At 43.1% G+C, this 27,195-nt stretch overlaps 1 protein-coding gene across 1 annotated transcript; it reads right to left on the bottom strand.

Moving 5' to 3' along the window:
• Nucleotides 1-7,456: 7,456 nt before the first annotated feature.
• dnali1 (dynein, axonemal, light intermediate chain 1) lies at nt 7,457-25,878 on the bottom strand. The gene is made up of 6 exons (XM_078203480.1): nt 25,402-25,878; nt 18,841-18,974; nt 15,715-15,884; nt 14,680-14,858; nt 10,613-10,777; nt 7,457-8,557 (listed from the first exon to the last, which is right to left on the bottom strand). The coding sequence occupies exons 1-6, from the start codon at nt 25,480-25,482 to the stop codon at nt 8,522-8,524; spliced, it is 765 nt and encodes a 254-aa protein (XP_078059606.1). The 5' UTR covers nt 25,483-25,878; the 3' UTR covers nt 7,457-8,521.
• Between the last annotated feature and the right edge of the window lie 1,317 nt (nt 25,879-27,195).

Genomic DNA, 27,195 nt, shown 5'->3' with positions numbered 1-27,195 from the left:
GGTGCAGCATGGGTGTGTCCAGGCATATACATGTAGTTACAGTGGTTCACCACACAAAGGAGTCAAGGTGGGGTAGAGCTAATCGTCTGAAGTTGTTGAATTCACTGTTGAGACCGGAAGGCTGTAAAGTACCTGGTCGAAAGATGAGATGCTGTTCCTCCAGTTTGCGTTAAGTTTCATTGGAACATTGCAGCAGGCCAAGGGCATGGGAGCAGGATTGTGTGTTAAAATGGCAAGCAAGGGAAGGTCAGGGTCCTGATTGTGCACAGATTGAAGGTGTTACCCAGTCTACGCTTGGCCTCTCCAACATAGAGGAGACCACATTGGGAGCAGCAAATGCAATGGGCCAAATTGAAAGGGGTGTAAGTAAAACGCTGCTTAACCTGGAATGAGTGTTTTGGACCTTGGATGGTGAGCATGGATGACAGCTGACCCCTTGCCTAAATGAAAGGCTTTTGCAAACAGACCTTGTTCGGAGAGTCTGCTTCCACTGGTATAAAGGTGATTTATATTTTTGAAATAAAGACAAAATATTGCGATGCTGGAAATCAGATCTGATAGCAGCCGTAGAGGGAGAAACTGTTTTAAGTCGAGTAAGTCTTCAGATCTGAAGGAAAGTTGAAATGTGATGAGTTTCAAGCTGTTGAAAGAGGGTGGTTTGGTGAAGATCATAAGGGGTCTGGGAAAAGATAGAGGCAGGAGAGATTAGTAAGGATGTCATGCAGCAAAAGACCAAAGTTAGTAATGAGTGGAGTAAACAAAGGATTTGTCCAGAATGAGTGTGAATGGCAGAATAATGAACTGCTCTGAAAGCAAAAACTTGAAAAACAAGATTCAGACCAGCAAATGACAAAACAAAGATCAAAATGGGGGCGAGAGTTCATGGTCCAAAATTTTTGAATTCCATGTTGAGTCCAGAAGGTTGTAAAGTAGCTACCTAATCAGAAGATGAGATGCTGTTTCTCAAGTGCTTTTGTTTTCTTTACTGCAGCCATAACCACTCTGCCTTTTACTCATGACTTTGTCTTCGAATTTGCCATATGCCTGACCTTCCTCTCTTGTTCTTCCTCCCCATCCTCAATGGCATGAAACCCACAATTTCTTCCAGCTTCAGTTCTGAAGAAGTCATATCCAATTCAATGTTAACTCTGTTTCTCTCTCCACAGATGATGTCAGACCTGCTGAGTATTTCCAGTGCTTCTATTTATCAAACATTTTGGAGTTCATTTCTATTACCTGGGACCTTTTGACCTTGATCTGCTGCTGGCCATCTCAGCAGGAAGGAAACAGTTTGTGCCACTCCATCCACCATGAACCATAGAATCCTACAGTGCAGAAAGGCCATTTAGCCCATCGAGTCTGCACCAACCACAATCCCACCCAGGCCCTATCCACATATCCCTACATATTTACCCACTAACTCCTCTAACTTATGCATCCCGGGACACTAAGGGGCAATTTAGAATGGCCAATCAACCTAGCCCGCACATCTTTGGACTGTGGGAGGAAACTGGAGCACCCGGAGGAAACCCACACAGACACTGGGAGAATGTGCAAACTCCACACAGACAGCGACCCAAGCCAGGATTCGAACCCAGGTCCCTGGAGCTGTGAAGCAGCAGTGCTAACCACTGTGCTACCGTGCCACCTCTGATGATCAAGAAGAACAGCAGCAGCTACATTCTCCTCAGCAGATCGAAGGGTCGTCTTGTTCCGACTGGCCTCATTGGGACAAAGCCTGTATAAGTGGCAACTGTGGCAAATGTAGTATCACTCACCATTCCAGAAGATGGGAGTGAACAAAAGCTGTAGCTTGAAGTAGGCAACTCTGCATTGTCCTGCTTTACAGAGTATACAGTCTTTGGACATGACTGAGCAATAGTTCCTTGAGATGCAGTCTTTAACAGCGGGTCCTTGCTAAAATCTGACCAAGCTCATCTGCCGGGTGGTCACATATTCTCAGTTACAGTGCTACAACCCTGTGTTTTTTCACCCTCCGCTCTGTCCAGGGATCTGCTGGTGGTAGCTGCAGGATTTTTCAGTCTACTACATAGAGTGCACTTCTCAGGTGACCAATGCCACGTTTGCCAGGATGACTACTTGCATCCAGTTGGCTATTGATGAGGCCAGTCAGAATACGGGGACTTGGATTTGCTTCAATGACTGGATTGATTAACACAGCTACGTTGATTATACTTTCAAACATCCAGGCTCTTGTATGGACTCTATTCATTCTTCCAGTATCTCCATAACATCCATTCACCTTCCACATTAGTGCTTCTGAAATGCTGGCCCTTTTCCAAATTATAGGATTCACCTCTATTGTGGTTGAAAGAGCTTTGACTATGTGTAACCTATTTCCCACATTTTTCCTTCATCTGTCTTCTCTCTCCCAAGGCGACATGGCGGCACAGTGGTAAGCACTGCACCAGGGATCCGGGCTCAATTCCGGGCTTGGGTGGCTGTGGAGTTTGTATATTCTCCCCGTGTCTGTGTGGGTTTTCTCCGGGTGCTCCGTTTTCCATATCCACAGTCCAAAGATGTGCGGGTTAGGTTGATTGCCCTTAGTGTCGGGGGATTAGCTGGGTAAATACGTGGGGTTACAGGGATAGGGCCTGGATGGGATTGTTGTTGATGCAGGCTTGATGGGCCAAATGGCCTCCTTCTGCACTGTAGGGATTCTATATGATTCTAACCAAAATGGCGTTCCCCTTGTCCTCAACTTTGTCCTCATCTTTCACCTCACCAGCCTCCACATTCAATGGATCAGCCTATGCCTTTCCTGCAACCTCCAGTGCAATGCTACCAGCAAACATATCCTTCCACTCCATTCAGCATTACAAAAGGACCATTATTTTTGTGACCCTAGTATACTGTGCAAGAACAGGATAAGCTTCCACTCGGTTGCAATTTTAATTCTCCATCCCACTCTGACATTTCTGTCCTCAGCCTCCGATACTGTTCCAATGAGCTTCAACATGTTTGAAGAACATCTTCCTATTAGGCACTTTACAGCCTTCTGATCTTGCTGTTGAGTTGACTGTTTTAGATTTCAGCACCTATTTTTTCGATAACTAAATCAAATAAAGGAGGATGGCTGCACCAGAGCATGGAGTGGAGGAAGTTTATGTTCGTGCTTTGGTTCTGGGACAGAGGGAAAAATGTGGGAACAAGGTTGCACATGGCTGAAGCTCTTCCTACCATAATAGAGGCGAATCCTCCAGTTTGGAAATGGTTAACATTTTGGAGGCAGTGGGGTGGAAGAAGGCACACTGGATGCAATGGGGAAACTGAAAGAATGAATAGAGTACCCTATCAGTACATGTAAAAGTAACGTCACCATAGTCCCAGATGACCATAGGCTGTTCTCCCCTTCAGCGGGGACTGGTGGTGATTTAACCTGAGGATCATCACACCTCAGGCAAGGGGCAAGATTAAGAAGGGGGCTCTTCACCAATAACCTCAGCTGGTATGGGAATTGAACCCACACCATCGTCATCACTCGGCATTACAAACCTGCCATCTAGCCAACTGAGATAACCAATTCCCATCAGTAGAAGTACAGGAGGGTGTTTCATATCCTCCATATTGGTGGACTATGTTATCCATGCCATCTTTATTTGTCCCATTATCACCCCAATCACCTTGCACCAACATTTTAAAGTTTATTTGTTAGTATCACAAGTAAGCTTACATTAATACTGCAGTGGCGTTACTATGAAAATCCCCTAGTCGCCACACTTCGGCATCTGTTCGGGTGCACAGAGGGAGAATTTAGCATAGCCAATGCACCTAACCAGCACATCTTTCGAACTGTGAGAGGAAAGCGGAGCACCCAGAAAAAACCCATGCAGACACGGGGAGAGCGTGCAGACTCTGCACAGACGGTGACCAAGCCGCGAATTGAACCTGAAGGATGGGCCTGAGTTGGATTGTTGTTGATCCCGACTCAATGGGCTGAATGGCCTCCTGCTCTGTAGGGATTCCAGGGTGGACTTGTTTCAACTTGTGGGGACAAGACCAGAAGCAGAAGGAGGCCTCGCTGAATCACTCTTGCCCTTCACCCTCTCATGGACCGTGTCTTTTGTTCTTTTCTGCCCCTCCCAGTGCCTCTCCCTCATTTTTTCTCCCTGGCTTGTGATTAAAAACTTAATTTAACATCTAACAAGTCGAACAAAATGTCAACGTCCTGAAAATTTAACCCTTTCTCTTGCCATAAATGTTGCTTGGCAGGGTGATTATTTTTCAGTTACATCCTGCATAGAGGTTTACAGCATGGAAACAGGCCTTCGGCCCAACTTGTCCATGCCGCCCTTTTTTATTTAAAACCCCTAAACTAATCCCAATTGCCCGCATTTGGCCCATAACCCTCTATACCCATCTTACCCATGTAACTATCTAAATGCTTTTTAAAAGATAAAATTGTACCCGCCTCTACTACTACCTCTGGCAGCTTGTTCCAGACACTCACCACCCTCTGTGTGAAAAAATTGCCCCTCTGGACACTTTTGTATCTCTCCCCTCTCACCTTAAACCTATGCCCTCTAGTTTTAGGCTCACCTACCTTTGGGAAAAGATATTGACTATCTAGCTGATCTATGCCCTTCATTATTTTAATGACCTCTATAAGGTCACCCCTCAGCCTCCTACGCTCCAGAGAAAAAAGTCCCAGTCTATTCAGCCTCTCCTTATAACTCAGTCCATCAAGTCCCGGTAGCATCCTAGTAAATCTTTTCTGCACTCTTTCTAGTTTAATAATATCCTTTCTATAATAGGGTGACCAGAATTGCACACAGTATTCCAAGTGTGGCCTTACCAATGTCTTGTACAACTTCAACAAGACGTCCCAACTCCTGTATTCAACATGTACCTGTCTCCTGTATACCTGATGCTGTGTGTTGTACGAAGAAAGTGGGCAAGAGTTGCACTTTTTTTTTAAGCGGCACAATTCCTCTAAAATTGGCCAAATCAGTCCAAAAGATGGTGGAATTTTAAGCATAAATTACATTCAGCGCAAATTGAATTTCAGCAATGATTTTGCACGAGTCTCGCTAGAAATCAACCCTGCCCACAAAACCACCAGGCTTCTGATGAATACGCTTGTTTGTAGACTTTTGAGGTTCAAGGATGCTAATAGGATAGTTTCACAGCATTTCATTTTGCTTTATTACTTAGTAAGAACCAGACGACTGTTTGTCTTTGTAATTAGTAATTCCTTCTGTATAGTTTTTAAGTTTTCCATTATTTAAAATCGGGTTACTCCCAGTTGATGGACTAGACTCTGATTAAGAGAACCTCTTCAGTGCAGAAGGAGGCCATTCGACCCTTTGAGTCTGCACTGACAACAATCCCACCCAGGCCCTATCCCTGTAATCCCACGTATTTACCCTGCTAATCCCCCTAACACTATGGGGCAATTTAGCATAGCAAATCCACCGAACCAGCACATCTTTGGATAAAAATCTTTGTTTTCTGTCATAAACCGATTTATATTAACAAAGCTGCACCAGTTGACGATCCTTAAATATAAGGAATTTCTTTAATGTAACTCTAACAAAAGCAATTGCTATCTGTCCTGGTGCTTGACATATTTAATTTTCCTGATATCCAGTCGTAAGAAGTCTCACAACACTGGGTTAAAGTCCAGCAGGTTTATTTGGAATCACGAGTTTTCGGAGCGCTACTCCTTCATCAGGTGAGTCAACTGATGAAGGAGCAGCGCTCCGAAAGCTCGTGGTTCCAAATAAACCTGTTGGTCTTTAACCTGGTGTTGTGTGACTTCTTACTGTGCCCACCCCAGTCCAACGCCGGCATCTCCACATCTTGGCTACCCCTGATATCCAAGTCAGTGGGGCAAGTTTGAGTGCAAATTGCTCCTGGATTGCTGATGCTGCCCAAAGCGGAAACTGTGGGCCACTATAATTTGGAATTTCTGAAAGGCTTTTTCTTTTATTAAAAAATAATCATTTCTTTTTCATAAAGCCAGTGCTGACGCAGCAACCTATGGTTTTGAGATGTTGGAAATTTCAAAGTTGCATTTCTGTCCGGGCCACAAAAAAGAAAAAATTATTTAACTTCCAACTCGTGCAATTGGATGATATGATGCAAAAAGCAGAAATATGGATTCCATTATTGACTGCTGTAACTGCCTTTGTGTAATTGATTTCAGAGTCTGAATGTGTTGTAACAAAGCCATGGAGCATTGATGCCATCTGCTGGTGATGGTGAGGTGGCAATCAATATATGGGATGCTGAATTGTTTACGGAGCGCATAGTGAAAAATAGTGGAATGGCAAATTTTTAAAACGTTATGGAGTGGTCTAAAATGGGCAACATTTTACAAGTGCAAGAGAAATGATTCTGCTTTTTACAGATTTATCATTTACAGTGGCACAGTGGTTAGCACTGTTGCCTCATAGAACCAGGGATCTGGGTTCAATTCCAGCCTCGGGTGTCTGTCTGTGGGGAGTTTGCACATTTTCCCCGTGTCTGTGTGTGTTCCCTCCAGGTGCTCCGGTTTCCTCTCACGCTCCAAAGATGTGCAGGTTAGGTTGAATGGCCATGGTAAATTGCCCCTTAATGTCATGGGGATTTGTGGGGTAAATAGGTGGGATTACAGGGCCCGGGTGGGATTGTTGTTGGTGCAGGCTTAATGGGCCAAATGGCCTCCTTCTGCACTGTAGTGTTCCGATGCTTCTTGTCCTTAGGTGGCCATTCCTTCAGTTTTATACTGGATTGTATGTTTTCAGCTAGTCTGTCCTGCACCTTATTGTCTGTATTTTTATTTTGGAGTCATTAAAAATGCAAATGGCCACTGCCCTGAAGAGAATCGCCCCTCTGTGTTACAAGGACACAGCATGTGTTCATTTCTTCCATTATTTGCACGGTCATTCTTATTTAGTCCAGGGTTACACACCCATTTGTGGATGGGAGGCTTGTGAGGATGTCATCTCTGCAGAGGGTGGCAGCAATGATGTCTTTCCACTCAAGCCACAGCGCTGCTGTTCTGGTGTCCAGTATTCTTTACCTTCATCAGTGGCCACCCGAGTCGTAACAGTTGTTAACTGATTATTGGTGCAGATAGTGTGAGTTAACCTTTTTTTTCTTCCTTCCATGTCTCTGATAACACTGAGTCATCTGCTGGGTCACTGGGAAAGACGGTTAAGGATTAAAACACGGTGTGGAACTCCAGTCACATATGAGGCACAGGGACTGGATGTGGATAACATCGTGAATGAACCAGCTGGATTTTTATGGCTTTGTGGTTGCTTTATTTTAAACTGATGCCAAATTTTTATTTTCATTTTAAGAACTGATATTTTTGGATCTTCATAATACCATTTATGTGTTAATCCGCAAGCCACCAATCCAATGGCATAAAGATTTTTTATATTACTAAAAGCTGCTACACATTATTGGTATTGAACTTATTCCAATTAATGAACAAAGATGACTTCAAATATAAATAGCTTAAAAGCAATTTATTTCAAGAAACGTTGCTGTTTGTAGAAGAACAGTCTAAAACGTACAGCACAATTACTAAAATGTTAATTTGGAATTTGACAAAATAACCAGTAACAAAAATAGACAAATATAACAAAGAATTGTTGTTAAAGGAAAATAAAAGAGTGTATGGAACAGTACCTCAATGCCTGAAGAACTAATAGGGGATGACTAATTGTTTACTTTTACTCTTTTGTAAGCATAATTTTATCTCTTGTAATTCAATCAGTAGTTGAAGTTTGTGTGTTTTTAGGCATTTTTGTGGATGCTTTTCTGCACACTGTCCATGTGAGATCCCTTGTTACAGCTGCAATGCAGTCTCTACAAGTTCACTGGACATAACACCTGACAGCTTCTTGGTGTAGGAAAAAAGCATGTTACTTCACGGATCAAATAAAATAACTGCTACCTCTATCAACAACTCTAACTTTTAAAAAATGATATACTTCTTATTGATGCTTTTTTAAAAAAAATTTGTTAAAATATCTGATTACACACAGGCTTCCCCTGTTGAAGTTGAAAGATTTTATTTTGAGATTGACAATGGGACACGTCAGAAATAGCTTAATTATCACAATTTCAAAAGAATTTTTTTTTAATGAAATGGTTTGAAATGCTTTGGAGTTATTTCTGTAACAGATTTATTCATGGCACAGGAATAGTTTTATGGTTACAGTATTAGTGTTTGTTGCAGTGCCATGGTAAATGTGGTGTAAAAGATACAACGTGGACAAGACCAGGGAACATACCATTCCCTGGCCATTGACAGGAGTGTGAGGATTAAAAAAAGATTATAATAGTGACAGTTACTAAATAAATTATCTTTGTACTTGCATTGTATTTATGCATCCAGGGAGTCTCAACCCTATTTCTATGACTAGCCTTTAGATAATTGAGATTCTATTCAATAGGCAGACGTCTTTGCCTGCATAGTAACCTGTGTACTGTTTAAATTACAGTAATATTGTGAGTACATAGAATGCTTAAAATATTGTATTGGAGAGAAAATGCAATGGTTTCATTTCCTTGGAGATATTATGCCTTCCAGTTGTGCCTAGGACAAGAAAAAAATAATTTAGTAACTAATACTTTTTTAAAACAGTGTCATTTACAATCTATTATAACTGGGCAATAAATCATTGAAAGCACAAGTGCAGATTAAGCATAGCAGTAATAAAGCATGCAGGTAACCCCCCATTTCATGTGTACTTAGGCCTTAATTAGGCTGAAACTTTTAAAAATTGATACCCAATTAATTAAAATATACTGATTTTTAAGATGTACATGCCTAATTACCCTTGAGAAGGTTGTGGTGAGCCACCTTCTTGAACCGCTGCAGTCTTTGTGATGCAGGTACACCCACAATGCTGTTAGGAAGTTACAGGCTTTGACGCAGTTGACAGTGAAGCAGCAGTGATGTACCTGTAGTTCTATGTCATGATGGTGCATGACTTGGAGGGGAACATGCACGGTGGCACAGTGGTTAGCAATGTTGCCTCACAGTGTTCAATTCCGGCCTTGGTTGACTGTGTGGAGTTTGCACGTTCTCCCTGTGTCTGCGTGGGTTTCCTCCGAGTGCTCCGGTTTCCTTCCACAGTCCAAAGATGTGCAGGTTAGGTTGATTGGCTACGCTAAAGGCTTTAATGTGGATTGGAGCCAAGTGTTGGAGTCCAAACTGACCAGTAGTGAGTGGGTTTTTGATAGCACTGTCAATAACACCCTTCGGCACTTTGCTGATGTTTGCGAGTGAACAGATTGGGTGGTAATTGGCCAGATTGGATTTCTCCTGCTTTTGTGTTCAGGATATACGTGGGCAATGTTCCACATCATACAGTAGATGCCAGTGCTGTCGCTGTACTGCAACAGCTTGACTCGTTCTGGAGTACAAGTATTACAGTCGGGATGTTGTTAGAGCCCAGAGCCTTTGCCGAATCCGTCAGCCATTTCTTGATATCACATGGTGGAAATTGAATTGGCTTAAGAATGTTCTTTGTGATGATGGGGACCTCAGGAGGAGGTCAAGATGGGTCATCTGTTTAGGTGCTGAAGATGACTGCAATTTTTTCAGCTCTCTCTCTCTCTCTCTTATACCGATGTGCTGGGCTCTGCCTTCATAATGGGGATAACTGTGGAGCCTTCTCCTCCCATGAGTTGTTTAATTGACTTAATTTAATTGATTGAAGGAACACAGAAGCCCAAGTGTACCAATTGTCTTTCTGATCATAACCTATTTACACTAAGTGGCTTACTGTCAGCATTGTAAGTAGAAAACTGAGGCCAGCGAATTTTAATAATTGAAAAGGCAGCGAACCAGCAGGGAGACGAACGTCAGAAAGCTGATGGATGAGGATGTACGGAGGAGAGCAATTAAGCAACTTTCCAACACAGTCTGTCCAGCACCAATGTTACATTTGATCTCCTTGTACATATTCATTTTGGTTCATCACACAATTAATGAATCAATGGTTTGTGATTTTACAACATTCAGTAGCTCCTGCTTCCTCAGTCACTTGACCACGATGGCACAGTGGTTAGCACTGCTGCCTCACAGTGCCAAGGACCCGGGTTCAATTCTGGCCTCGGGTAACTGTCTGTGTGGAGTTTGCATGTTCTCCTCGTGTCTGCGTGGGTTTCCTCCCGCAGTCCAAAGATGTGCGAGTTAGGTTGATTGGCCATGCTAAAGTGACCCTTGTGTCAGGGTTTAGCAGGGTAAATATGTGGGGTTACGGGAATAGGACCTGGGTGGGATTGTGGTCGGTGCAGACTCAATGGGCCGAATGCTCTCCTGCACAGTAGGGATTCTATGATTTGGAACTGAGTTGAGAATCCTGGACAGTAACAACTACAAGGGTGACCCCAAAATTGGGAAAATGCAACCCTTATGCCATATGAAGACATTCAACTAAAGCAAGAAAATCCATTTATTTTAATGTAGCATGAAATGAGGATTTTACCACATGCACTAATTCTATTTTTCAAATTAAATGAACCTTAATAACATATGATATGAAAGTTGCAAAGAACAACAAATCAGTGGAATTCCCTGGATATTTTGTCTAACCAGTTTTAATTATAAAATGCCAGCTACAGCTTAACTTGCTTCACCCACCTTCAGCTGCTGATTAGTTCGTTTGAGAAACTGTATTTCTTCTGCATGCTTCTTCTCATCCACTTGCCGCCTTTCGTTCTCCCTTTTCTCTATGGCTTCACACTTGGCTTTCTGCTCATTGAGCTGTCGCTCCAGTTCTTTCTTTTCTGCTTCCAAATCAATGATCTAGCCAATGAAAAATACATGCAAAGAAACTATTATCCAGACTGGAATGGTTAATGAAGTCCAATTGGCGGTGTGATAAACAGCAAGGAGGAAAGCCTTGGATTAAAGGTCAATATAGACAGGCTGGTCAGATGGGCAGAGCAGCGGCAAATGGAATTTAACCCTGAAATGTGTGAGGTGCTGCATTTTGGCAGACTAACAAGGCAAAGGAATACACAATGAACGGTAGGACTCGAGGAAGTACAGAGGACCAGCGGGAACTTGAGGTGCATGTCCATTGGCCTCTGAAGGCAAAAAGGCAGGTAGATAAGGTGTTAAAAGGCATATGGGATGCTTGACTTTATTGGCCGAGACAAAGAATACAAGAACAAGGAGGTTACGCTGAAGCTGTACAAATGCTCGTTAGGCCACAGCCCTGGTTGCCACTATAGGAAGGATGTGATTGTACGAGAAAAGGTGCAGAGGAGATTCATCAAGGTGTTGCATGGGCTGGAGAATTTCAGCTATGAAGACAGACTGATTAATCTGGGGGTGTTGTCCTTAGAGCAGAGAAGGCTGGGGGGAGATCTGATTAAGGTGTACAAAATTATGAAGGACATAGATAGGATAGACAGGAAGAAACTGTTTCCCTTGGTAGAGGGGTAAATTTCCAGAGGGCATAGATTTAAGGTAATGGGCAGGAAATTTAGAGGGGATTTAAGGAAAAGCTTTTTCACACACACGGTGGCGAGCATCTGGAACTCTCTGTCTGAAAAGCTGGTAGAGGTAGGAATGTTCATAACATTTAAGAAGCATTTATATATGCACTCAAAATCCCATAACATACAAGGCTATGGACCAAGTGCTGGAAAATGGAATTAGAATAGATAGATGCATGATGGCCAGTTAGATTCTCTCTTGTTGGGGATGATCATTACCTGACACTTGTGTGGCACAAGTGTTTCTTGCCAAATCAGCACAAGCCTTAACGTTGTCTAGGTCTTTCTGTATGCAAGCTCCAGACTGCTTCATTATCTGACTTGTGAATGGAACTGAAGTCGTTTTTGATTTGTTCATCACCCTTCAAAACTGGATGTGGCAGTCCTGCAGAGCTTTGATCTCATCCATTGGTTATGGGATTACTTAGCTCTATTATAGCATGCTGCCTCCACTGTTTAGAAAGCATGAGGTCCTGCATTGCAGCTTCACTGGGTTGGCACCTCTTAGGTATGCCTGGTGCTACACCAGACACGTTTTCATACACTAATTAAACCAGGCCTGGTCCCCTGGCTTGATGATAATAGTAGACTGAGGCGTGTACCCGACCATCAAGTTACAGGTTGTGGTGAAATACAACTCTGCAGCAGCTGATGGCCCACAGCATCTTATTTTGAGTTTCCAGCTCAGTTCTGAATCTATCCCATTTAGCCGGGCGTTGGTGTTGCACAACACAATCATGGTTGACCTACATGTGAAAACAGAACTGACTTTGTCACCTCAAAAAATCACCAATGCTGTCATGTACAGATACAACCTTCAATAGGTAGGTGAGGAAAAGGTCAAGAAGGTTTTTCCCTCATATTGCTTCTCTCACCATCTGCCATCGGCCCAGTCTGGCAGCGATATTCTCAGGCCATCTGGTTCAGTGGTGGAGGATCAAGGGATTGATTAAGAAGGGGGAAATAGAGTAAAAGAGTAAGCTTGTGGGGAACATAAAAACTGACTGTAAAAGTTTCTATAGGTAAGAGAAAAAGATTGGGCCCCTTACAGTCAAAAATGGGAATTTCTAATGGGGAACAAAGAAAAAGCTGACCGACTAAATACATTCTTTGGTTCTGTCCTCACAAAAGAGGACACAAATACACATCAGAAGTGTTGGAGAACACTGGATTTAGTGAGAGGGAGGAACTGAAGAAAATCAGTAATAGTTGAGAAATGGTATTGCCAAAATTGATAGGATTGAATGTTGATAAATCCCCAGAGGCTAATAATCTACATCCCAGAGTATTTAAGGCCCTAGAAATAGTGGAGGTATTGGTGATCATCTTCCAAGATTCTATAGACTCAAACAGTTCTTACAGGTTGGAGGGTCATTAATGTAACCCTACTATTTAAAAAGGGAGGTAGAGAGGAAACAGGGAATTACAGACCAGTCAGCCTGACGTTGGTGGTGAGGAAAGTTCTAGAGTCCATTATCAAAGATATAGCAGAGCTCTTGGTAAACAGTGGTAGAGTAGGACAGAGTCAGCATGGATTTATGAAAGGGAAATCACGCTTGACAAATCCACTGAAACTCTTTGAGGATGTAACTAGTGGACTTGATGAGGGGGAGTCAGTGGATGTGGTTTATTTGGACTTTCAGAAGGTTTTCGACAAAGTCCCACATAAGAGATTAGTGTGTAAAATTAAAGTGCATAGGTTTCAGGGTAGTGTACTGAGATGGATCGAAAACTGGTTGGCAGACAGGAAACAGAGAGTCGGAATAAACGGGTCATTGTCCGAATGGCAGGCAGTGACTGCAGGGATCGGTGTTAGGATTCCAGCTATTTACAATGTATGTTAATGATTTAGATGAGGAAACTAAATGTAATATCTCCAGGTTTGCAGATGACATAAATCTGGGTGGGAGGGTGAGCTGTGAGGCGGATGCAGAGAAGGAAGTTTTGGTGTGATTTAGGCAAGTTGAGTGAGTGGGCAAATGCATGGCAGATGCAGTATTATGTGGATAAATGCGAGATTGTCCATTTTAGCAAAAACAGAAAAGCAGATTATTATCTAAATAGCTATAAATTAGGAGAGGGGTATGTGCAGTGAGACCTGGGTCCTCATATACCAGTTGCTGAAGATAAGCATGCAGGTGCAGCAGGCAGTAAAGAAGGTAAATGGTATGTTGGCCTTCATAGCGAGAGGATTCGACTACAGGACCAGGATATCTTGCTGCAATTATACAGGGCCTTGGTGAGGCCACGCCTGGAATATTGTCTGCAGTTTTGGTCTTCTTATCTGAGGAAGGATGTTCTTGCTATAGAGGGAGTGCAGAGAAAGTTTACCAGACTGATTCCTGGGATAGCGGGACTGATGTGTGAGGAGAGATTGAATCAGTTAGGATTATATTCACTGGAGTTTAGAAGAATGAGGGGGGATCTCAAACCTATAAAATTCTAACAGGACTAGATAGGGTAGATGCAGGAAGGATGTTCCGATGGTGGGGTGTCCAGAACCAAGGCTCATAGTCTAAGGATGTGAGGTAAACCTTTTAGGACTGAAATGAACAGAAAGTTCTTCCCCCAGAGAGTGGCAAGCCTGTGGAATTCACTATCACAGAATGCAGGTCAAAACATTGTATGTTTTCAAGAAGGAGTTAGATATAGCTCTTGGGGTGAAGGGGATTAAAGGATATAGGGGAAAGTGGATACGGCCATTGAGTTGGGATGATCAGCCATGGTCAGAATGAATGGTGGAGCAGGATCGAAGGGCTGAATAGCCTGCTCCTATTTTCCATGTTTCTATAATCATGAGGCCAGACCTCTAGTTACTAGTTCAGTAACATAACCACTGTGCTACCACATACATACAATAAAGTATATAATAGAATCTTTGTACACACTGACACTTTAGCTTTCCCCTTAATGAGAAAGAGATCTTTAAAGATGGTTAGAAATGTCTAAGTTGTGTACATGTTGTTGATTTTTCTGTTTGGTTTTGAGACATTAATGTTCGTACTGGATTACTACACAACGTTAGTTTTCTACCAAGAAGTACTCACTCGGTAATGCTGCTCCCCTGCGTACAGTTAATAACTCTCCAATAAACAGGAGTATAGTAATAATGGTGACCAATTAAAAATCAGACTTTTAAAAAAATTACGAATCTTCTCATGAAGGCCACTGAATTACAATTTTAACCAACAAACGGATGTTTACCTTCTTTTCCATGTCAGTTTTGCCCTCTTCAGCTTGCAAAGCTTTCCTCATCCCAAAAGCTACGCTGCTTTCGTACAGGGTCTGATAGGCAGAAATGGTCATACGGATCTCATCGCGGACCCGCAACAACAGTAAGCCACGCTCGGCGCAGTTTATGGTCACCTGTCTAATCAGTTCATCTATGAAAGACAGTGCAAAACACAACTCAGAAAAAATATCTATTACATAGCTCATGTGTCACAGCGGCAGAGCTTCATGATGCTGCATCACAAAAAGCACCAATTCTCGACCCTCGCTTAATTCCAGTTATTAAATTAAGTACATTATTTAAGGGTATGGTGGTGTGCATTTTACTGCATTTAACATAATGTGACCATTCAGTTCAGTAATTTTCCACTTTAAGAAACTAGTTTGCGTTTGGATGTGATGCCTCATAAAGTTGAATAGTTTGATCGTTGTCAGCACCCACACATGATCTATGGGAGGGTTGTCAGTACACACGGAACATGCAAGTGTCTTTCCAAGAGAAATTTGGAAGAAAGAAACTAGGGTAGTTGCTTCATAAATCACAGTGGAAATACTGATATTGGATTTGTGGACACAAAAAGACCTCCTTTAACTACTGTAAATCCCTCCAGTGATAAGTATTAAATTGGTGCAGGTGTACACAAGACCCACCTCATGCCCAGGTCTCAAATCAATGTTAATTCAGATACACACAAACAGCTGTAAAGATTGACAGGTAATCTAGTGACCTGATTTTGACATTTGGTTTATCTTGGCGTTTACTGCTATCCCCTGCCAATTGAGAACACAGTGTTTTAAATGTGTGTGGACATTTTGCTTCTGTACCCATTGCCAGATGTGTGCAGTATGTATGTTAGGTTTTAGCATTTTTGTGGGAGTCAGGAAGGGATTCTGAAGATGAGAGGTTTTGCAACAGAAGCCAGATTAATGAATTTCTCTGAAGATTTGTTCTTAATTTTTATGCGTTTATCAATGTAACAAAAGATAAACGGCCCTGAAGGGACTTACCAAAACACTGCGAGTACAGCTCCCTGCGGACTGGACAAATTCCAGTCTCTCGAGCTTGCCGCTGCTGCAGCTTGAGATCTAGTTGTTCCTGCAGATGGACAACATCAATCCGAGTACAGGGAGTACTGGATACCTGCTGAATCCACAGCTGCGAGTTCTCCGTCCATTCTCTACAACACAGTGTAAATTGGCTCAGGGTTATAAGCACTAATGAGATTGAACTGTGCAATAATCTTTTGGAAATTGTTGTGTATCAGCTTTGCATTTTTTCCCTCACTGTCCATCGACAGTATACATTCAAAGTTTTGTGCCTTCAAGACAAGGCTCTTTATTCGTGAATTTTGAATATTTTTGAACACACACTATCTATTGGCATAGTGTAGAATAAATGCTCAATAAAACCCTCTCTATCCTGCCCTAACAATGTCTCCATCTCAGAAGAGCATTTGTGAGTCAGTCAGCCATCCTTGTTTTATTTTGAATGAGAATGCCAATCCAGTAACAGATTGTGAACAGTTGGGTTCTCTGGCTTTTACCATTGATGACTGGGTTTACACTCATAAAACTCCATGGAGAAAATTCATCCTATTCGATTAAAATCACCTGTACACAGCCTGGAATGTCAGATCAACCTCAGTCTGAAACAAAAGCAGAAAGTGCTGGAAATAGTTGGCCAGTAAGGCAGCATCTGCGGAGAGAGAAACCGAGTTAACAGAAAGGATTTTAAGCCCCTGTCGGGGCTGTAAATGGAGGCAGGCCAGAGCTAAAAAATAACCCTGTTAGCTGGCATATCAGTTCCATGGCTCTATCCCAGCTCTGGGCCATTTTTGCAGAGGCAGGATTGAGAAGGCCCACTGGAATTTTCCAGGCAGCCTCCAAGTTCCCAGAGATGTCAGGGGCCCGTTTTGGTGTCTAGGGGTGGCCTGTAGGAAGCCAATGCTCCAGGTAGGAGGCTGCCCTGTAGAAGGGTTCCCTCTCAGTGGTGGCCTAGCTGCAAGGTCCACTTTTTAAGTTAAAAAATTGGAGAGTTGGTGCCTCCACCTTGAAGTGCCCTCGTCCTTACTTACCCTGTAATGCAGCCTGCTGTTCATTTTAAACTGGAAGGCCCTCCAGCTATGAGAGCCCGCTTGGTGTCCTTAATTGGATGGAGAGCCTGTCACTATGCCAACTGAGGGGGCACCCATTAAAAATCACAGTGACTGACTGTGTTCCCCCTCGACCCCAGGGGGTGAGTTGGGAACCTGTACACTATCCTGATCTCTCTTTCACAGTCCTGAAGGAAAACCTGCCCAAAGTCACAGATTGATGACCTTTACACTGATTATGAATAGAAACTAAGATGTAGAGTCCTTGGCAGGGTTAAGGGTGAATGTAGACACATCATGGCATCACAGAAGCGCCAAGAAAAAAAAAGTAAATCATTTTGAACTGGTCATTTAAGGTGTACAAGCTGATTTTTCTGCCACTGAATCAGCGACAACAGTTTGCTCCACTTTGTTCTATTGTCCCAGTAGGATTATTCTAGAATGAATGACATGCATGGGTACAACTGAACTATTTAAGATGTTTGTGAATTCTCATTTAGCTACAAGTGCTAGATGAAAGCACAATGGCACAGTGGTTCACACTGCTGCCTCACAGCCATGATGTGGAGATGCCGCCGTTGGACTGGGGTAAGCACAGTAAGAAGTCTCACAACACCAGGTTAAAGTCCAACAGGTTCTCAAAGTTTTGTGCCTTCATGACGAGGCTCTTTAGTCGTGGATTTTGAATATTTTTGAACACATCCAATATCTATTTGGTATAGTGTAGAATAAATGCCCAATAATACACTCTCTATCCTGCCCTAAACCTGTTGGACTTTAACCTGGTGTTGTGAGACTTCTTACTGTGCCTCACAGCGCCAGGGACCCAGGTTCAATTCCAGCCTCGGGTCACTGTCTGTGCGGAGTTTGCACGGTCGCCCCCGTGTCTGCGTGGGTTTCCTCCAGATGCTCTGGTTTCCTCCCACAGTCCAAAGATATGCAGGTTAGGTTGATTGGCCATGCTAAATTGCACCTTAGTGTCGGGGGATTAGCAGGGTAAATAGGGAGATAGGGCCTGGGTGGAATTGTTGTCGGTGCAGGTTTGATGGGCCGAATGGCCTCCTTCTGCACTGTAGGGATTCTATGAAAGTTTAATTATGTAGATCTGTTGGGACTGACAGTAGATAGACTCTTCAGGAAGTTAAAATGCCTTGTTCTGTTCATTTTAACTGATGGGATCGGTTGAGCATTATAAGCACATGTTCACAGGTCACTTGCATAGTCACATTTTAAAATCTGATTATTCTTTGGATGCTGATGCTGCCTGTTGCCTGGAATCATGTATTCTGATGTAGCTGTTGGGAATTATAAACTGAGTGCATCCCTGGTACTCACGTTATTTGAATCAGAAATATTCAGTGATTTAATGTTGTTACTTAGCCAGTGAAGTAAACTATTATATCCATGAATTTTCCTTTTTTAAAAAAATTTGCTCCCCAAAGCCTCAGTTGTAACTGAGCCAGATGGACTGGAATGTACATGGTTCAGTCACTGGGCTGTGCAGCATTAGCTGTTCTCATCTGGGTGGCTGTCGGGTATCACCTTGGCCTAGTTGCTAACACTCTAGCCTTTGAATTGAAAGGCTGTGGGTTCAAGGTCACTCCCGACACTGAACACTTAATGTAGATTGACAATTCAATGCAGTAGTGAGTGAGATTTGCTGAATTGTTTGAGGTGCAACCTTTGGATAAAACATTAAACCCAAGATCAATTCATGTTCCAGCTGAGGTAGACTTAGAACGTTGCTTTTCACTCTCAGGGGCAGGACAATGCCAAACCACCACTGACTAAAGAAAAACTGCCAAGAAAATAGCTCAGGCTGAACATCAGCAGACAATGGGGCAAAGACCTGCCTTCAGGCAGAACACACATGACATGACATTAAACCAAGGCTTTGTCTGCCTGTTCAGGCAAATGTAAAAGTTGCAACGGCAGTTTTTGAAGAGCTTGTTTGATATCCTAGTCAATAGGCTCCCTCAACCAGCAACAACCAGCTCCTTAACATAGTAAGAGATCATAAATACGAAATTGGCACTAATACCTGGGGGGCAAAATTGCATTTAAAATCTCCTCAGTCTGCTTGGTGCCGTCTATAGTAACTGGTTTGGCTTTTGGTGGATTTGGAATTGGTGATGTAGACGTCGGCTGCTGGGAGCTCACTTTGAAGGGCCGAGCCTGCAATAGATGAAAAGGCAAATTGGATTCTTGTGCAACACTGACCCACCGTGTACCAGAATCTCCAGCAGGTACAAATCCCTGATCCTTCTGTGAACCAGAAATATTGCTTTCAAAATTAAACAAAAACAAATTGGGCCCTTTACTTTCCAAAGTGTGAACTTCTGAGCTGAGGGGGTCAGTGTGTGACACTTGACCAAAAAGCCAAGTGGAGAACTAATCCATTATTGATTTTTAGTGACATTTTACAGCACATTATAAATCACTGCCCCACTGTATGTACTCCTGTATGTACTTGAATTGGCTTCTGTCCCGTATTTCATTTTTCAACTGATACAATAGAGAAAACTAAAAATGCTATAAGGTAAAATATTTCTCATGATTGGACTGACAAAAACAAACTGTCCAACACAACGCAATCTAGGCAATGAAAATGCATCTGTTGTGTTAGTTCAGCTCTCTCGGTAGGACCCATAGCTGTGAGCAGAAGTTTGAGGATTCAACCCCAGCCAAGAGTTGAACACTTCATCTTAACCAGTAAGGGACAGTGCTGAACTTTTGGAAGAGATGGAACAGACATTTCTTTGCATCCTGCCAAAAGATAGAACGTGAATTCAGTGTTGGATGTGCAATATTTTCAGCTGTATGCCCCATTCCCGAAGTTCACACAAAATATAGCTGCCTTCATATTGGTAGGATCCTTAACTGACTGCCAGGAATGGTGGGCTCATTAAAATATATTAATAGGGGTCCTCCCCTTCAAGATATTGATGGCTGGGACTTTCCAGTAGTTCCCAAAAAAAATGATGCCAAGTTTTAGGAAGATGGTTCAAACAGCAAAATTTAGCGGCGTCCCCATCTCTATTCAATAAGTGTCTGGATAAGCTATTTCAGATGCTGGGGATTTTTGAGGCCATTTTTGGTTGCTTTTGATGTATTTCACAGAACAGGGCAGCTGGTCTGCTGACTTTTGACTGCAGTGCACTCTGTCACTGCAGGAGGCTAAGAAGTGATGGCAATGCTGCTGGGATTAGCACTGAGACAGCCACAGCAGCACAAAAGTGGGTATGACAGTAAAAATATATGGTGGATCAAAGAGGATGGTGAAGGAGTCAAGGGAGAACTAAGTTTAAGATGTTGTACCCCAACATATCACACAGACAGTATGTGAGGAGGTTGTCATTGTTCAATGTCACCAGCTGTAGCAAGAATTGGAACCAAGCAGACACAGCGCTACCTGTGGCTGTGAAGGTCACAATGTCTCTTTGTTTCGACATCACATCCAGATTTCAACATCAATCAATCTACTGTCCATTTGTCCAGCAAGTGGATGACTGCCTCGTTCGCAAGAACAGAACAACACATCACTTTCTGAACAGGATACCTTTGGTCTGACCATTGACAAGCAGCAGAAGATCCTGTCTCATCAAGGTCTTGATGTCAGACCAATGAGCTGGTCAGCACTGTAATGATTATGGAACCAAATGGAGAGGAGATAATGTTGGCTATCATCAGTAATATAAAAGCCAATTCTACGCTGGAGTCAATGATGGAATGATGTATTGTGCAGGCACGTGAGCAGCAGCCATTGCAGGATGTATACTGGGTGTACTGGGGCAGATAGGAGATCATGAACATACTGCCACATAAGACATACTGTGAAGGAGGGCATAAGCCAGAGAAGATTTTTTTCAAATTAATTTCCAGGATGTGGGTATCGCTCGCTACCCAGCGATAGCCAGCTGGATAGCATTTTCAGGAGTGTTAGGCATCAGGGACCCGGGTTTAATTCTGGCCTTGGGTAACTGTGTGGAGTTTGCACATTCTTCCCATGTCTGTGCGAGTTTCCTCTGGGTGCTCTAGTTTCCTCCTCAGTCCAAAGATGTGCAGATTAGGTGGATTGGCCATGCTAAGTTGCCCCTTAGTGTCCCAAAATGTGTAGGTTACATGGATTAGCCATGGTAAATGTGTGAGGTTACAGGGATAATGTGGGGGGAAAGGGCCTGGGTAAGGTACTCTGTCAAAGAGTCAATGCAGACCTGATGGGCCAAATGGCCTCCTTCTGCACTGTAAGGATTCTTTTTAGCATGTGAGTAATCACCAATCCATGCAATAGCTTCCGTTGTGGCTAAATGGAGCTCTCTGAGCCCTCCACTGAATTTTGTCAAGGGGCAGTCTTTAATGATGTGAGTTATTGACTGGGGTGCACCATAGCTGTAGTCCGGGTTCCCTGCAAGGCCCCACTTGTGTCCATTTACTGCAAAAAGGCCTCGGTGAATGCAGGAACGGTTGCGAAGTGCCCAATGTTGGTGCGGTAGATTGAAGCTGGGTGGGCAGGCGGGCTGTGGGATTTATGATGAGGAAGTAGTTTTTAATGGTGACATGTTGAATCCATTTCTGCTGCCATAAGGCATCTGCTGTTATTACCTGCCATGATGGTCTCAACCATACAGGCTATTGAGACGGGAGGGAAGCAGCAGGTGGATTGGTAAGTTCCTTGTGTAGTGGCAGACTAGGGTTGATGTAAACCTTCAACAGGAGCTCTCTTGTTACAATCTCCCTCTTTACGTGAGAGGACGGGATGTTGCTCAGGATTGGGACAGGGGGGTTGATCGGACGGTAGCCAAGATGATATGCATTGTTGTGTTGAGTTGCAAGACTGGTGTGGGATGAGTTGTACCATGCTGGTGCACAGTACATTGCAGTTGAATAGACCATGGCAAGGGATGAGGTCTTCAAGGTTTGAGCACCTGCACCCCACGGAGAGCCAGCAGGTTTGCTGAGGCAGTTGTTTCGTGTTTTAATCTTTGCTGCTGTCGTGCTCAGATGTTTTTTGTATGTCAGTGTTTGGACAAGGGTAACACCAAGATGAACAGGATATTGTTTGAGATGCAGTCTCTTGCCATGCAAGGAGATCTTGATCAGAATTTTCCCACCTGCCACGGGAATTGGACAGACCATGGAAAGGTCTGTTGACCTTGGGCAGGATTTTCTGGTTTTGGGGTGAGCGTGGCTGGAAAATCCTGTCCCCTTGAGTTCCCTCTTGGCATTGGCATCGTGGAGGTGGAATATACTTGAATGTTTTGTTGCTGCTGCACTGAAGACAGCATGTCTGCCAATTGTTGGCCAGCTTTGCAACATTGTTGTTTAGTATTGCCTCTTGAGAATGTCCGAGTCCAAGAGGCACAACAGATATCGTCAGCATAGATGAACTTTCGAGTCAGGGTTGGGAGCAGATTGTTGATAAAGTGATTGGAAAGGGCTGGGGCTAGAACAGAAGCCCATTGGATTCATAGAATCCCTAGTGCAGAAGGAGGCCATTTGGCCCATTGAGCCTGCACCGACAATCCAACCCAGGCCCCATCCCCGTAACCCCACATGTTTACCCTTCTAACCCCCCTGACACTAAGGGGCAATTTAGCATAGCCAATCAACCTAACCCGCACATCTTTGGACTGTTTCTTCCAGGTGCTTGTCTCATCATCCACGTGCACCCTGAACCATCCATCTTGGAATAATAGTTTAATGGCATCAGTAACCCACGAAGGGAAGACTCCTGAGATTTTGACAAGGAGACTGGTGTGCCAGATTGTGTTATATGCTGCCATGAGATCAAGAAAGACGGCGCCTGTTTTGAGGTTATTTTCAACGAAGGTGGTTAGGGCAAGGACCTGGTCGCATGTATTTTATCCTTGCCTAAAGCCAGCTTGTTCAGCTTTCAAGATTTCCTCCATCTCTGGCTATTGAATATTGAGTAGTATATCACATTCATGAAGAATAGGAAGCTAGGTACATTTGGAGAAGGGCAGCACTGTTAGTTAAATATGGTATTTGTGCATATTTAACTAACAAAATAGTTAAATATGCACAAATTTATAAGAGAAAACCTTGGTTCAGGAGATCAGGATGTAGAATTGATTTGGATGAAAATGAGGGATAGTAGGGGAATTAAGTCACTAGTGGGAGTGGTCTACAGACCTAATAGTGACCACAATCTGGACAAAGTATGCACAAAGAAATGTTGGGTGTTTTGTGATAAAAGGATGACTTTAATCCACATATAAACTGGAAAATCAGATTGGCAGTAGTAACCTGGATGAGGAGTTAATAGAATGATTTCAGGATAATTTCTTAGAACAGCATGTTCTGGAACCAAACAGAGAGCAGGTTATATTAGACTTTGGTATTGTGTAATGCGACAGGATTAATTAATGACCTCCAAGGAAAGGCACCCCGAGGTAGCAGCAAGTACAATTGAATTTTACATCTGGTTTGAAAGGGAGGTGAGCGAATCGAAGACTAGTTTTAAGGACAGCTATGTGGGCGTTGAAGCTGAGCTAGCTGAAGTGAGCAGGGATACGAGGCCCAGGGATAGTTCAATAGAGAAGCAGTAGCGGACATTTCAGGGGATATTTCAGAATACTCAGAATAAGTATATTTCTAATATAAAGAAAAATTCGAAAGGAGGATCTATGGTTAACTAAAGAAGTTAGGGAAAGGATCAAATTTAAGGAAAAAGCATATAACTGTGCAAAGGCGAGTGGCAGGTCAGATGATTGGTCAGAATATAAAGAACGGCAAAGAATGACTAAAAAGTTAATCAAGAGAAAGAAAATGAGTCTGAGAGGAAGATGGCTAGAAATGTAAAGACAGATAGCAAGTGATTCTACAGATATTTAAAAAGGAAAAGAGTAAATAAAGTAACTGTTGATCCTTTAGAGAGGGTCAGTGGAGACTTAATGGTAGATAATAAGGAAATGGCAGGTGAAATTAACAATATTTTGCTTCTATCTTCACTATAGAGGATACAATGAACATTACAGCAATAGAGGGTAGCAGTGGAAGGGTGCATTTCTGAATGGAGGGCTGTGACAAGTGGCGTTCCTCAGGGATCAGTGCTGGAACCTTTGCTGTTTGTAATATATATAAATGATTTGGAGAAAAATGTAACTGGTTTGATTAGTAAGTTTGCGGACGACACAAAGGTTGGTGGATTTGCGGATAGTGAGGAGGACCATCAGAGGATACAGCAGGATATAGATCGGTTGGAGACTTGGGCTGAGAGATGGCAGATGGAGTTTAATCCGGATAAATGTGAGGTAATGCATTTTGGAAGGTCTAATAAAGATAGGAAATATACAGTAAATGGCAGAACCTAAGAGTATTGCTAGGCAAAGGGATCTGGGTGTACAGGTACACAGGTCACTGAAAGTGGCAATGCAGGTGGAGAGGGTAGTCAAGAAGACATACGGCATGCTTGCCTTCATTGGCCGGGGCATTGAGTTAAAAAATTGGCAAGTCATGTTACAGCTTTATAGAACCTTAGTGAGGCCGCACTTGGAATATAGTGTTCAATTCTGGTTGCCACACTACCAGAAGGATGTGGAGGCTTTGGAGAGGGTACAGAAAACATTTACCAGGATGTTGGCTGGTATGGAGGGCATTAGCTATGAGGAAAGGTTGGAGAAACTTGGTTTGTTCTCACTAGAATGATGGAGGTTGAGGGGTGACCTGATCGAAGTCCACAAGATTATGAGGGGCATGGACAGACTGAATAGTCAGAAGCTTTTTCCCAGGGTAGAAGAGTCAATTACTAGGGAGCACAAGTTTAAGGCACAAGGGGTAAGGTTTAAAGGAGATGTACGAGGCAAGTTTTCTTACACAGAGGGTGGTGGGTGCCTGGAACTCGCTGCCAGGGGAGGTAGTGGAAGCAGATACTATAATGACTTTTAAAGGTATCTGGACAAATACATGAATAGGATGGGAATAGAGAGATATGGTCCCCAGAAAGGTAGGAGTTTTAGTTCAGTCAGGCAGCATGGTCGGTGCAGGCTTGGAGTGCAGAAGGGCCTGTTCCTGTGCTGTAATTTCCTTTGTTCTTTTACGACAGAGACTGGGAGATTTATTTTCTCTGGGGGTTGCACAACTTTGGAATTCTCTTCCTCAGGAGGAGGTGGAAATGGGGTCACTGAATAATAAGGCAAAGTAGGTAGATTCATATTATGCAAGGAAATCAAAGGTTATCAGAGGTAGCTGGGGAATTTGAAACACAAACAGATCAGTCATGATCTTATTGAATGGCGCAGCAGGCTTGAGCAGCCAAATGGTCTACTTCTTCTTCTATTACATATGTGTGTATGATAAAAACTGGGCTTGAGGATTTTAAGTGAAAATAGATGAAGAATGCAGAATCTTAGATAAAAATGAGATTGGAAATGAGACAACAGTTTGAGAGGGTGGAGGGCTTGAAGGTTTATGGTGGCTTTGAGCAGCAGCATGGAACTCAATTGTACTGGGCTCACTGAGATCAATGAACTCCATACAGACCAAGCCTACATGGGTAATTGGCAGGAAGCAAAGAGGAGAAGCTGTACACGAGCACAGCCACGGGGGTGGATTACAGGTTAAAATTGCACAGAACCCTCACCTTGGCGGATTTTTTCTCCATATTCCTGCTGACAAGCAGTGGATGGTCATACTTCAACAATGAGTCTATTGGTGGAATCATCTTCTGTGCCTCAGATTCACTCTGCCTCTCCTAGTTTATCTGGGTCTCCCTCTCACACTCTCTATCCCAATTTATCCCAGTCTCTCTCCCTATCTCTCTATCCCTGTCTCTCTCTCTCTCTCTCTATCCCAGTCTCTCTCTATCCCAGTCTCTCTCTATCCCTCTATCCCAATCTCTCTCTATCCAAGTTTATCCCGGTCTCTCTCTCTATCCCACTCTCTTTCTATCCCAGTTTATTCTCTCTATCCCTGTGTATCCTGGTCTATCTATCCCAGTTTATCCCAATCGCTTTCTCTCTCTATCCCACTCTCTCTATCCAGGTTGCTAGGCTCCAGCGCGCTTTGTTTCTATGGGAACAAAACTTGGAAACGGCGCAGGTTAACGTCCGGGTGTCTCAGCAGAAACTGTCCGGAGGGAAACACCCGCCGAGCCGGAACAGAGAGGAGGGGCCGGGGGACTGTAATAGAGCGGGGACACCAGCAGAGAGCTGGAGCAGTGTGACAGCACAGTGAGATTGTAATAGTGTCAGTGTGATGGAATTGTGACAGGAATCAAGGCACTGCATCCAGATTGACATTCCTGAGCATTACTGGGCGGGGGGTCTGTTTTTGACAAAACCTGAAACCAAGGCTCTGCCTGCTTGTTCAGGTGGGTATCAGTGAACTGCACTTCTCCAAGAAGAGTTCTCCTCATGTCCTAGCCAACAGTCAGCGTCATCAAAATAATTTCTGCTATTTGTGGAAACTGCTGGAATGCAAGTTTAACATAACATTTTGCATTTCAAGGGAAATCCTTTGTGACCATAAGATATAGGAGCAGAATTTGGTCATTTGGCCCATCGAGTTTGCTCTGCCATTCAATCATGGCTGATAAGTTTCTCAACCCCATTCTCCTGCTTTTTCCCGTAACTTTTTATCCCCTTACCAATCAAGAACCTGTCTATCTCTGCCTTAAATACACCCAATGACCTGGCCTCCACAGCCTTCTGTGGCAGTGAATTCCACAAATTCACCACCCTCTGGCTGAAGAAATTCCTCCTCATTTTGGTTTTAAAGGGTCATCCCTTTATTCTGAGGCTGTGCCCTCAGATCCTACTCTCTCCTACTAATGGAAACATCTTTCCCACGTCCATCCTTTCCAGGCCTTTCAGTATTCTAAGTTTCAATGAGATGTGGCTGATATTTAACCCTTGGCTAACATCTAAAAAGATTGTCTAGTCATTATTAAATTGGTGTTTGTGGGTTATTATTGTACACTTTTTAGCTACTATGTTTTTGATATTACAACACTTCAAAAGTGCTTAATTTGATGTAGAACTTTGAAATGGTCAGACATCATTTCAGGCACTACATAAGTGCAAGTCTTTTCTTTGCAATTAAACATTATTGACACATGAATGTAACATTTTTAATATAAAAATTAATTTGGTACAATGGCTTCCAATTCATATAATGATGGAATCTACTTCAAGAGTAGGGAAGAGAGTAATAAAATGATGATGACCTGTCTGGAGGGGGCTGTGTCCCAGATTGTTAAAGTTGTGCCACCACTATTTTAGTCACAGAGAAATTACATGTCATTGATTGCCACCTATTTCCTTAATAGTCTTTTTTCATTTATGGAAGTAATTTTCTCTTCAATCTGCATAATTTACCTTAAGCAAACACAAGATGTTTCAGCATATAAGGGGAGGTGGTGGTAGAATGGAAATAT

This window comes from Mustelus asterias, unplaced genomic scaffold (genome assembly GCF_964213995.1).
Source record: "Mustelus asterias unplaced genomic scaffold, sMusAst1.hap1.1 HAP1_SCAFFOLD_181, whole genome shotgun sequence".
In the NCBI taxonomy this organism is placed as follows: domain Eukaryota; kingdom Metazoa; phylum Chordata; class Chondrichthyes; order Carcharhiniformes; family Triakidae; genus Mustelus; species Mustelus asterias.
Note: the sequence above shows the minus strand (reverse complement) of the source record. Positions and strands in the feature narration are given on the sequence as shown.

What these genes read in the sequence shown, in the direction of transcription:
- dnali1 (XM_078203480.1), bottom strand. Translation starts at nt 25,482, where the DNA reads ATGATTCCACCAATAGACTCATTGTTGAAGTATGACCATCCACTGCTT. An exon ending in TGGAGAAAAAATCCGCCAAG is followed by an intron (nt 18,975 to 25,401) that starts GTGAGGGTTCTG and finishes CATCTATTGCAG; the next exon opens with GCTCGGCCCTTCAAAGTGAG. An exon ending in GAACTAATCAGCAGCTGAAG is followed by an intron (nt 8,558 to 10,612) that starts GTGGGTGAAGCA and finishes TTCTTGTCCTAG; the next exon opens with GCACAACTGGAAGGCATAAT.